This window comes from Drosophila innubila (genome assembly GCF_004354385.1).
Source record: "Drosophila innubila isolate TH190305 chromosome 3L unlocalized genomic scaffold, UK_Dinn_1.0 0_D_3L, whole genome shotgun sequence".
NCBI classification, from domain to species: domain Eukaryota; kingdom Metazoa; phylum Arthropoda; class Insecta; order Diptera; family Drosophilidae; genus Drosophila; species Drosophila innubila.
The window spans coordinates 1459911-1472708 of NW_022995376.1; the positions used below are offsets into that span (position 1 = coordinate 1459911).

General features: G+C 41.8%; 1 protein-coding gene across 1 annotated transcript; it reads left to right on the top strand.

Annotated features, from left to right (window-relative positions):
- Positions 1-256: 256 nt before the first annotated feature.
- On the top strand, positions 257-12458 carry LOC117787964 (intraflagellar transport protein 172 homolog). The gene is made up of 8 exons (XM_034626608.1): positions 257-295; positions 1157-1502; positions 2559-2845; positions 3780-4823; positions 6551-7231; positions 7915-8781; positions 9600-10478; positions 11211-12458. The coding sequence occupies exons 1-8, from the start codon at positions 257-259 to the stop codon at positions 12312-12314; spliced, it is 5247 nt and encodes a 1748-aa protein (XP_034482499.1). The 3' UTR covers positions 12315-12458.
- The last annotated feature ends 340 nt before the right edge of the window (positions 12459-12798 follow it).

Genomic DNA, 12798 nt, shown 5'->3' on the forward strand with positions numbered 1-12798 from the left:
GAATGCCAAGCGCAAAGCGGAAACACCAACAAAACAGAGACAACACATCAAAGGGGGTTGCAATCACCCCCTCCCCCCCTCCCTTCGCTTCCCCTCTCCACTCTCTGCTTGCCACATTGGTTGCCACAACAACTGTTGCCCACAACAAACATTAAAGCACTAAACTCTGAGCTGATAATTTATTATTGAATTACGGATTTTGCTGTCGACTGCAGATTAAACTTAAAGTTCGCTAATAAACAATTAACAATAAACAATGCAATTGAAATATTTACGCACATTACTCGAGGGGCAGGTGAGGCACAAGAAGGCGTGGCAAAATTCCTTTACGCATTTCACTAATTTTAATGTTCACCAAAAAAAACACAAATCATTTTTTTCCTCTGCAAAGTTTTTTTCACATAAATAATCTACATTTGTTGTATACTTATAATTCAAATAAATAATCATTTTTAACAAGTTTAAATTTTTTAAGAAATATAAGTCATTTTAAAATTCTAGCCTAAAATTTCTGTGTTTTTAAAGTACACACAAAATAATAACATTCTTATATTCCAGTGTACTTTAAAAATACAGAAATTTTAATCAAGAATTTTAAAATGACTTTTACAATTTCCAATTTTTTTTTATAATTCCCACAATAAAAAAAAAAATATTGTGGAATAAAATTATAATTTTTAAATTCGGCATATTTTTATTTCAGTTCTTGGGCTTAAAATTTAAGATTGTCTAAAATATTAAGCTCAAGTAAAAAGTTCCTATAAACACCGAAATAATATCAAATATCAGCAGCTCTTTTTAAAATAGAAATAAGGAATATAAGTCATTTTAAAATTCTAGCTTAAAATTTTTGTATTTTTAAAGTACACACAAAGAAACGTATTATTATATACAAACGTATATTATTTTACAGTATACAATTTTTCAAATTTTGTTTAAAATTCAAAGAATTAAAAATCATTGCGAAAAAACAGTTGTAACTTTTAAATTCGGCATATTTTTATTTAAGTTTTTAGGATTAAAATATTAATTCTAATAAGAAACGAAATAAAATCAAATATCAGGAGCTCTTTTTAGAAAAGAAATCCTAGATCAGCCGATTTTTAACACCTTTTAAAATGGAATTTTTTCGCAATTTCATTTATTTCCTTTGCAGGAGCACATTCAAAGGATTGCAGGACTCGCCTGGTCGCCAAATCAGCAGAAACTGGCGATTGCGACGTCAGATCGTCACATTCTGCTCTACGATGATGCGGGAGAGAGAAGGGACAAGTTCAGCACGAAGCCAGCGAATGCGGCGAATGGCAAAAACTCCTATGTCATCAGAGGATTGGCATTTAGTCCAGACTCCACCAAATTGGCGGTGGGACAAAGCGACTGCATTGTGTATGTCTACAAGCTGGGAGAATCCTGGAACGATAAGAAAGTCATTTGCAACAAGTTCCCGCAAGCTGGAGCTGTCACTGCGCTCATCTGGCTGACTTCAGGCGCCATTATAGCGGGTAAGTGCAAGAAAAAGAGGAAGTACACCTCTTTTAGGAACTACACTGTTAAAAAGAAATGTTCTAAAATCACGGTTTTGGTCTCAAAATTAAAAAATTTTTTCTAAAAAATGCGTTGAGAACATTAAATTCTTAAATTAAGAAAACAGATCCTTGATTTAAGAACATTTCAAATAAGACCAGGTTCTTATTTAAAGAACAAATGTTCTCAATATTAAAATCAACAAATAATAAATTAATATTCTAAAAAATGCATTGAGAACATAATATTCTTAAATTAAGAACAGTCATTTAGGATTTAAAAACATTTCAAATAAGACCAAGTTCTTATTTTAAGAATAAATGTTCTCAAAATTAAAATCAACAAATAATAAATTAATTTTCGAAAAAATGCATTTAGAGCATAATATTCATAAATTAAGAAAACACATCCTAAATTTAAGAACATTTCAAATAAGACCAGGTTCTTATTTAAAGAACAACTGTTCTCAAAATTGAAATCAACAAATAATAAATTAATATTCTAAAAAATGCATTGAGAACATTAAATTCTTAAATTAAGAAAACTTATTTTTGATTTAAGAACATTTCAAATAAGACCAGGTTCTTATTTAAAGAACAAATGTTCTCAAAATTAAAATCAACAAATAATAAATTAATTAAAAATGATTTCTTAAATTTATAATTTTTTTTATTCTGTCTTAGTAATTTTATTAATTTTATTAATTTTATAAATGTTATTTTAATTTGTTACGAGTGGGATTCGAACCGGCGTCTACTGCTTCGCAATTGAAGCGGCTTCTTTAAGCAGAGCGCCACAGGTCCACCATATGTTTAATATGAAATAGTACATACAATTTTACTTTCCTGACAATTTAAGACTTGTATTCTTGTATTAAAAACTTTTGTTTTTTTTCGATTAATATTCTTAGTATTAGTAATATGGTCTTAAAATGTTCTGATTTTAAGAACAAAATATTTAAGACGAATGTTTTGGATTTTATAAGTTGGTCTTTTTTTTCAGTGTACTAATGCTCTTATTCCTGTCTCTCTCAGGTCTAGAAGATGGCAAAGTGCGTGCTCTGCACTGCAAGAGCAACAAGTCGCAGAGTCTTTATGGCGGTGACAGCATCTGCATTTCCCTTGCTGCGAATACCAAGGGAAGTGGGTTTCTCAGTGGCCACAATGATGGCACCATCATACGCTATTACCTCTCGGAGGAGGCCAGTGAACCTCTGGGTCGTGTAGTCCAACATCCGGTGCCGCCCTTCGCTCTGGCCTGGCCCCAAGGAGGCTTCTGTGCCGCAGGATGCGATCAAAGGATTATTTTCTACGATAGTGTGGTGAGTAGAAGGAAGAAATGGAGAATATTCTATGCACTGGAAAAAAATATTAGTAATGTATTTAAGGCTTTACTGTGGACCAAAGTCAAGGGGAATAAGTTTTCTAGAAATGTTGTTAGCAAAATATAAGTAAGGAGTCTTTAAATTTGGAACTAGACTTGGCCTAAGGCGTTGGATATTTCTCCATGTATATTGTTATTGTAAGCTCACCAGACAACGGCACCTATGCTCGAGTGCTTGTGCGACTCTCTGGCGGCACTTACTAAAAAAAACGGGAAGAGCACTAGGAGCAGAAAGAGCCAAGACAATAAGATAGGAATTCGCTGTCAAAGAGTCTGGAAGTTTATTCTTCATTCTTCGCTGTCTCATTCTCCTCTGCCTATCATCTACAATGAGGTAAAAAGCCTTTACCCAAGGGTCTGGCAGTATATATCAGAAAATATCATCTCTTTCCCTCTTTCATCTCACTCTCCCTCTCTCTCGGCTGCTATGCGTTCGAGTGCTTGTGCGTCTCTGTGGCGCCTGTTAGGTGCCTAAGGCTTTACCAGTTAACATCATAGAATTTTGATCCCTTTCTGCCCCTTTTCTGTCTCTCCATTCTTCCCATTCTCTCTCTCTCTCTCTTCCTGTGCGTCTCTCTGGCGCCTGTTAGGTGCCTAAGGCTATGCCAGCTAACATCATCGAATATTGCTTCCATTCTGCGTTTTCTGACTCTCTATTCTTCTCTACCGCATTTTCATTCTCTCTCTCTCATCTCTTTCATCTCTCTCTTTCTCTCTTCTTGTGCGTCTCTCTGGCGCCTGTGAGGTGCCAAAGGCTTTCCCAGTTAAAATCATCGAATAATGCTCCCTTTCTGCCCTTTTCAGTCTCTTCATTCTTCTCTATCGCATTCTCATTCTCTTTCTCTCATCTCTCTCTGTCTTCTCGCTCTCAGGGCCGTCAGCAGCGTTGCTTCGACTACTCCCGCACGGAGGGAGAGCGCGAGTTCACAGTGGCCGCCTGTAGTCCGAATGGACAGGCCGTGGCCTTTGGGAGTTACGATCGCATCCGGATCTTTGCCTGGAGTCCACGTCAGAGTGCGTGGAGTGAGAGTGCCAGCAAGGAGATCAGTTGTCTCTACACTCTGAGTGCCCTGATCTGGCGACGAGATGGCGCCCGACTCGCCTTGGGATCCGTGAGCGGAGCCGTGCTTCTTTTTGAGTCCGTGTTGAAACGAACCATTTGGCAGGACAAATTCGAGCTGATCTTTGTGGCGCCAAGTCAATTGTTAGTGCGTTCTCTAGCGGAACCTACACAACAGCTGACAATCGAGTCTCAGCTGGGACTGGAGATAGATGATGTGCGAATAATGGGTAAGGATAATTTTCTGGTAGGACGCACCGAAGAGTCCTTGATCCTGTGCGATCTGACGAGGAATCTGGCCAGCGAGGTGCCTTGGACCGCATCGGGAAGACACGAGCGCTTCTACTTTGAGAATCTGCATGTCTGTCTCATCTTCAATGTGGGAGAATTGAGTCTGGTCGAGTACGGAGACAATCGCATTCTCGGCTCTGTGCGCACGGAATTCGTCAATCCTCACGTGATCTCTGTGCGCTTAAATGAACGTGGCAATGGACGGGAGAACAAGAAATTGGCCTTTCTTCTGGATGCCAAGACAATCTGTGTGGTGGACTTAGTCAGTCAGATGATCACTGGACAGATCAATCACGAGACAAAGATCGATTGGCTGGAACTCAGCGAGACGGCGCACAAGCTGCTCTTCCGGGACAAGAAACTCCGCCTCATTCTCGTGGACAACTACAGTGGCAAGAAGCAGACACTGCTCAGCAACATCTCCTTTGTCCAGTGGGTGCCCCAGAGCGATGTCGTTGTGGCCCAGAGCAACAGCAACCTGGCCATCTGGTACAACATCGATCTGCCCGAGCACGTGACCTTGCAGACCATCCGGGGAGAAGCCATCGAGGTACTGCGGGAGAATGTAAGTATCCATGGGACTACCTTTTTAGGGGGTACTTCGTATTTTTTAGATAGTTTTGATTTATTTGGTTTTAATTCTCTTTTTCCCGTAACTAAGTATTCAAACTGTCCTCTTTTTCCATAGTTTCCCTTTGGCACTTTTTCAAAAACTTCGAACGGTCATAACTTTGCCAAAACTCAACCGATTTTCATGCGGAATATCATTTTGATCATTATTTGGCCTCTATTTTGATTCAGCATCAAAATATTTTTCACTTAAAAAATTTGCCTTACTGTCAATTTTTTCCGTAATTTTCATACTTTCCCCTTGACACTATATCAAAAACTTCAGATCCTCATAACTTTGCCAAAACTCAACCGATTTTCATGCGGAATACCATTTTGATCATTATTTGGCCTCTAAATTGATTCTGCATCAAAATATTTTTCACAAAAAAAATTTGCCTCACTGTCCATTTTTTCCGTAATTTTCATACCTACCCCTTGACACTATATCAAAAACTTCAGACCACCATAACTTTTCTAAAACTCAACCGATTTTCATGCGGAATATCGTTTTGATCATTAATTTACCTCTATTTTGATTCTGCATCAAAATATTTTTCACTTAAAAAATTTGCCTTACTGTCAATTTTTTCCGTAATTTTCATACTTTCCCCTTGACACTATATCAAAAACTTCAGAACTTCATAACTTTGCCAAAACTCAACCGATTTTCATGCGGAATATCATTTTGATCATTATTTTACCTCTATTTTGATTCAGCATCAAAATATTTTTCACTTAAAAAATTTGCCTTACTGTCCATTTTTCCCGTAATTTTCATACTTACCCCTTGACACTATATCAAAAACTTCAGATCCTCATAACTTTGCCAAAACTCAACCGATTTTCATGCGGAATATCATTTTGATCATTATTTTACCTCTATTTTGATTCAGCATCAAAATGTTTTTCACTTAAAAAATTTGCCTTAATGCCCATTTTTTCCGAAATTTTCATACTTACCCCTTGACACTATATCAAAAACTTCAGATTCTCATAACTTTGCCAAACCTCAACCGATTTTCATGTAGAAAATCATTTTGGTCATTATTTGGCCTCTAAATTGATTCAGCATCAAAATATTATTTATTTACAGAATTAAATTTTTCTCCCTATCACTGTCTATTTTATCAGTACATTCCCTTGACTTTCCGCTTGACACTTACTCATAAACTTCTAATTGTCATAACTCTGCCAAAACTCAACCGATTTTCATGCGGATTATCACTTTGATCATTATTTTACCTCTATTTTGATACAGCATCAAAATATTTTTCACTTAAAAAATTTGCTTCATTGTCCATTTTTTCCGTAATTTTCATACTTTCCCCTTGACACTATGTCAAAAACTTCAGACCCTCATAACTTTGCCAAAACTCAACCGATTTTCATGCGGAATATCATTCTGATCATTATTTGGCCTCTAAATTGATTCTACATCAAAATATTTTTCACTTAAAAAATTTGCCTCATTGTCCATTTTTTCCGTAATTTTCTTACTTTCGTCTTAACACTATATCAAAAACTTCAGATCCTCATAACTTTGCCAAAACTCAACCGATTTTCATGCGGAATATCATTTTGATCATGGTTTGGTCTCTTTATTAATTCTGCATTAAAATTGGAAAATTAAATTTTTTGACCATCACAATCCATTTTTGCCATAATATTTGTATTCCCCAGGGTCGCACAGTGGTTCGCACTCAGGACGGACCCAGTGAGCACAGTTACCAGCTGGACGAGGGACTCGTGGAATTTGGCACCGCCGTCAATGACAATGACTTTGGACGTGCTGTGCACTTTCTGGAATCGCTGGGCGATAAGCCGGCGGCCAAGGCGATGTGGCACAATCTGGCCATTATCTCGCTGGAGGAGGGGAACCTGCGGGTGGCCCAACGTTGTTATGCAGCCCTGGGGAATGTCTCGAAAGCGTATTACCTGGCAGAGATGATCCAGCAGGCGGATGACTTTGAGCAATCAACTGGCAGTCCGGGAATACATTGTCCCGAGGTCAGAGCGAAGTTGGCGCTGCTCGGCTCCGATCTGCGTGCAGCGGAGAGAATTTACCTGGAGCAGGGCGACATTGAGGCAGCCCTGGGTATGTATCAGCAGCTGCGCATGTGGGATGAGGCTGTGGCCCTGGCCGAGAGAAGAGGCTACGCCCGATTGCCGGAGTTGAGGCAACAGCACATGGACTTTCTGCTGGAGACGGAGCAGCAGGAGAAGGCAGGTCAGGTGCTGGAGGATGAGGGGGAACTGCAGCAGGCAATGTCCCTGTTCCTCAAGGCCAAAAAACCCGCTCGAGCGGCACGACTCGCTTTAAAGACGCCTCATCTGCTGCAGGATGAGCAACTGATGCTGCAGGTAGGTCGGTTTGTCCTAAAAGTCCTTACTGTACTGCCATCTATTGAGGTCTATTGTAAACAGTGCTGCCAAAACCGCTTTTTCCCGTCAAATCTGGCTTTTTTTGAAGCCCAATAGCGGGGAAAAATTTGACAATTGCGGAAAGCGGGAATTCTGGCTTTTTTTTTAAATATATTTGGCTTTTTCGGTTTTTTTTTAATGCTTTCAACGGCTACATAAAATACCAAAAGTCGGCGTCAATGGTAACAAACTTTTCGAAATGACAAAATACTTTAAGCCCCCTGCTCGCTTTGCTCGTCTACCGTCGGCTCGCAGTACGATAACCTGTACTCAGGTTATACTGATGTACTGATGCCGTACGGACCAACATACGTGCATATTCTATCAATTTGCTAAAGAAAGAACAAAAAGTTGTTCATACTCATACTTGACTTTCGAACCTACATACTAAGTTTGAAGTCTCCAGCTCTTATAGTTTCTGAGACCGGACAGACGGACAGGCAGACGGACAGACAGACGGACAGACAGACGGACAGGCAGACGGACAGACAGACGGACAGACAGACCGACAGACGGACAGACGTACAGACAGACGGAAGTACCGCTTTTTTTTAAGCTTTCATCTTCAATTTTCTAGCTTTTAGCTTAAGTTAGAGGTATTTCAAGTCATCTGAATGCTACAGGTCACCGAGGGATTAGTGCACTGTGAACTCTACGAACTGGCTGGCGACATTGCGCACCGTCTGTCTCGTCCGGAAGCGGCTCTTGCGCTCTACCGCAAGGGCGGTGCCTATGCCAGGGCCTTGGAGCTGGCACGCGTGGTGTCGCCGCAGGAGGTGACGGCCTTGGAGGAGCAGTGGGGAGATTGGCTGGTCAGTCGCAAGCAACTGGATGCCTCCATCAATCACTACATCGAAGCGGGAGCCACACAAAAGGCGCTCGAGGCGGCGGTCGGTGCCAAGCAATGGCGTAAGGCCGTGCAGATTGCAAAGGTGCTGGACGAACCGGAGCTGATACAACGCTATGCTCTGGATCTGTCCAAGCACTTGGCCTTTGCCGGGGATCTGGATGGAGCCGAGGATCTTCTGGTGCGTGCGAATCTCTACAGAGATGCCATCGAGCTGCTCAATCGTCACGGGAAATGGGAACGCGCCTATGTCCTGGGAGAGAAGTACCTCAAGGCGGAGCAACTAAGGGAACTCTTTGTCCAGCTGGGCAGTAGCCTGGAGGAGCAGGGCAAGTACCGGGACGCGGAGAAGGTGTTAATTGCTGTCAATGAGCCCGATCTAGCCATAGCCATGTATAAGCGAAGGGAACTCTACGATTCCATGATACGATTAGTCGAAAAGTATCACAAGGATCTACTGGACAGCACGCATCTTCATCTCGCTCGTCAGCTGGAGTCACGGGGCAAATTCAAGAATGCCGAGCTGCATTTCATTGCCTCCGGTGACTGGAAATCCGCCGTGCACATGTATTTGTCCTCGTCCCGCTGGGAAGATGGCTATCGGGTGGCCAAGCAGAAGGGCACGGAGGGAGCTAGCCAACAGGTGAGAGTCCTTCATAAATTAAAACTATCGATAGATATTCTTTATTAGAAAATTTTCCAAATTAGCTAGTCACCTTTCGCACCCTTTTGTGCTGCTTTCGTCACTAGCGTGAACTACCGTCCGCAGTGATCTTTATTTGATTTGACTGATATATTTTAAATACACCCGTTACTTAAAAAATAAGTAAGAGGGTATATTGTGTTCGTTGGAATGTATGTAACAGGGAGAAGGAGGCATCTCCGACCCCATAAAGTGTTTATATTCTTCATCAGCTTCAAAAGCCGAGCCGATATAGCCATTTGTGTCTGTCTGTCTGTCCGTCTGGCCGTCTGTCCGTCTGTCTGACCGTGTGAGCGCCTAGATCTCAGAGACTATAAGAGATGGAGATACCAAAATTGGCACACAGACTTCTATAGACCCCACGCAGGTAAAGTTTGTTTTAAATTTTTGACACGCCCCCTTCGTCCCCCGCAAATCGTGAAAAGCCACCACACCCACAGCTTTTAAGATAATGCAGTTTTTATAGTAATTAACGTTATCTGTTAATATTATCTATAATCTCACTTAGCCGCTGCAAGATCAAACAAGTATAACGGAAGTAATAGCTAACCAAAGTTATTTATAAACTTAATATTTCAATATAATCACCTAAAACTATGCAGTAGTTTTTATTAGGTATTAATTTCTTTAAAGTACTTTTATTTATATTGAAATAAGCAACGGGTATCCTATGCTCGGGATCTCAACTAACTTTCCCACTTGTTTTCGAAATATGATCGATACTAACGTGTTTAAGATGATTCACTACCCTATAACAGGTGGCCTATACGTGGGCCAAATCGATGCCTCTAGAGAGTGCAGTGCGTCTGCTGAGCAAGCTAGGACTACTGGACACGGCTGTGGGATTCGCCTGCGATTCGGGAGAATTGGAGTTTGCCATGGAACTGTGTCGCTTTGCGGGTAAACCGACGGATGAGGTGCATCTGAAGATAGCCATGTCGCTGGAGGATGAGGGCAAATATGAGGCAGCCGAGGCGGAATTCCTTAAGGCACACAAGCCCAAGGAGGCGATCCTGATGTATCAGCATGCCAGAGATTGGCAGGCAGCTCTCAACGTGGCCGAGCAGCATCTTCCCGATGCCATAAACGAGGTGCTGATCGCACAGGCTTCCTGCGCGCTGGAGACACGCAATTACCAGGACTATGAGATGCTGCTACTGCGTGCCCAGCGTCCGGAACTCATCATCGAGCACTACAAGGAGGAATCCCTCTACGAGGATGCTCTGCGCATTGCCGAGGAGCATTTTCCCTCGGCTCTGAATGATCTGAGGCGACTCCAAGCCCAACAGCAACGTGGCCAGCTGCAGGGTGAGGATTCTGGCGGGGATTCCCGCGCCTATTTGCAACGTGCCGCGGAATTCGCCAAGCGGGAACAATTCCGCAAGGCGGCCGAGTGTCTCATGCAGATAGATGCGAACAATGCCGAGGATTCAGCCACCTTGGAACGTGCTCTGCTCCGTGCCGCCGACATAGTCATTCAGTTCCTGGACCGCAAGGATGCACAGGACCTGGCAGAGTTGCTGGGACCACGTCTCCTGGCCATCAAGCAGATTGGACGCGCTGCTCAGCTGTATGTGGTGGCAAATCTCCACAAGCAGGCAGTCGATGTCTTTATCCAGGCTGAACAGTGGTCCAAGGTAAGGAAAGATCAGGGAATAATAATGATGATTATTTTTATTTTAAACTTAAATTAATATTTTAAAACGGATTATAATGATTTTACGTAGGGTTTTTATGATTTAGAATGTAAGAGTAGTGGGTCAAATAAGCTGAAAGCCACTGTATGTAAGGCTGTTTGTCCTGACTAACTAACTGATCGTTGTGGTGCCTGAACGGCAAGACCTAGAAGGCTGAAATTTTCACACAACATAGCTGAGACTAATTTATAACAAAATTTAAAATATAATTATAAATTTTAATTATTATAAAATCACAAATGATTGCTATGCAAGTGTAGTGGGTCAAATAAGCTGAGAGCCACTGTATGTAAGGCTGTTTGTCCTGACTAACTAACTGATCGTTGTGGTGCCTAAACGGTAAGAACTAGGAGGCTGAAATTTTCACACAATATAGCTGAGACTAATTTATTACAAAATTTAAAAAATAATTTTAAATTTTAATTACCATAAAATCACAAATGATTGCTATGTAAGTGTAGTGGGTCAAATAAGCTGAGAGCCACTGTATGTAAAACTCTTTGTCCTGACCAACTAACTGATCGTTGTGGTGCCTGAACGGTAAGAACTAGGAGGCTGAAATTTTTAAACAACATAGCTGAGACAAATTTATTACAAAATTAAAAAAAAATTATTATAAATTAAGAAAATAACAATTTTTATTTCTACAATTGTAAATTCCATATACACCAGGCACGTCGTCTAGCCAAGGAGATTGATGCAGAGCTGCTCTCCTATGTGGAACAGCAACAGAAATCCCGGCTGAAGCACGAGGGAAATGTGGAGCAACTGGCGGACATTGATATCATCAGTGCCTTGGATCTGCTGGCGGAGCAGGGACAATGGCAACGTTGCCTGGAGAAGGCCAAGCAACTGAATCCCTCGGTGCTCCAGAAATACGTGGCTGTCTATGCAGCTCAATTGATACGGGAGGGAGATTGCATCAATGCTTTGGGATTGTATTTGAGCTATGGAGCTCCAGCCATTGAGGAGCACTTTAATATCTATGCCAGGATTGCCTTGGATTGCCTGTCCCTGCGCGAGGAGCAGTCGGAGGGGGGTCAGGTGTGGCAACGTCTGCGGGACTTTCTGCATCGTCTGCTTCAGGCGCTACGTGCCTCGGATCATGTCCAGGCCAAGTTTACTTCATCCACGGAGCAGTATCTGATGATTGCCCATTATTATGCCACTCGATCCGCCTGCAGATCGGTGCAATCCCTCCAGCCCGTCGCAGTGCGTCTCTCCTTGTCCCTGTTGCGGCACACGGATGTGCTGCCAGTGGATAAGGGCTTCTATGAGGCGGGCATGGATCTGCGCCAGGCGGGACGTGAAGCGGAGGCTTTTGTCATGCTGAATCATTACCTGGACGTCTGTGAGGCCATCGAGGAGGGTTCCGGCAATCTGGTGGATCACTCGGATCTGGCAGCCACAGATTTCCCGAGCTCAGTCCCTCTACCCGAGGATATTCATCTCAAGAACGAGCCCAATCTTCACGAGGAGGTTCGGGAATGGGTTTTGGCGGTGAGCATGGATCAACAGGTGGATCAACTGCTGCCCAACGATGATCGTGGACTATATGAATCCAGTCTGGGTCCCAACGACACACCCTGTCTGCTCAGTGGTTATCCAGTGCGTGGTCGTCAACCCGTCACCTTTCAATCCTCCACCAGTCAAGTCAATCGCGATGTCTGGAGCAAATTTGCGGTGGCTGTGAAAATGTCACCAGGCAGCAACGTGACCGACATCATTGCCTTTGTCGAGAAGTGGCAGGGCACGGCCAACTATGTGATGCACTAAAGAGGAGCGAGCTGGAGAGGATTGGGCTACGAAATACAGCATAAGAGGTAAAAATCCCAGCTTTCTTGTGTCATAACTCTGTCAAAACTCAACCGATTTCTATATGGAATATCTTATTGATCATTATTTAACCTCGAAATTGATTCTGCATTTAAAAATTATTAACTTAAATTTTTTTTATTTTTAATTTTTTTCCGACAACATCATGTACTTCCCCCTTTGACTTTTCGTAAGAAATATTTTTTTCAAAATTTTTAATATCGAGATTTCACTTTTAAACAACTCCTGGGGCCCAAATTAGTATAAAACGACACTTTAAATTTGATTTTGAGAGGTTTCATTTTTCTGTAAAAAATCAAGAGAAATCTGACAAAAAATTTGACTTGTAAAGTTGCTAAGTCATAGGTTTCACCAACTACAAAAACCTGCATAACTTTGTAAAAATTCAATGGATTTTCAATCGGAATATCATTTTAGTCATTAT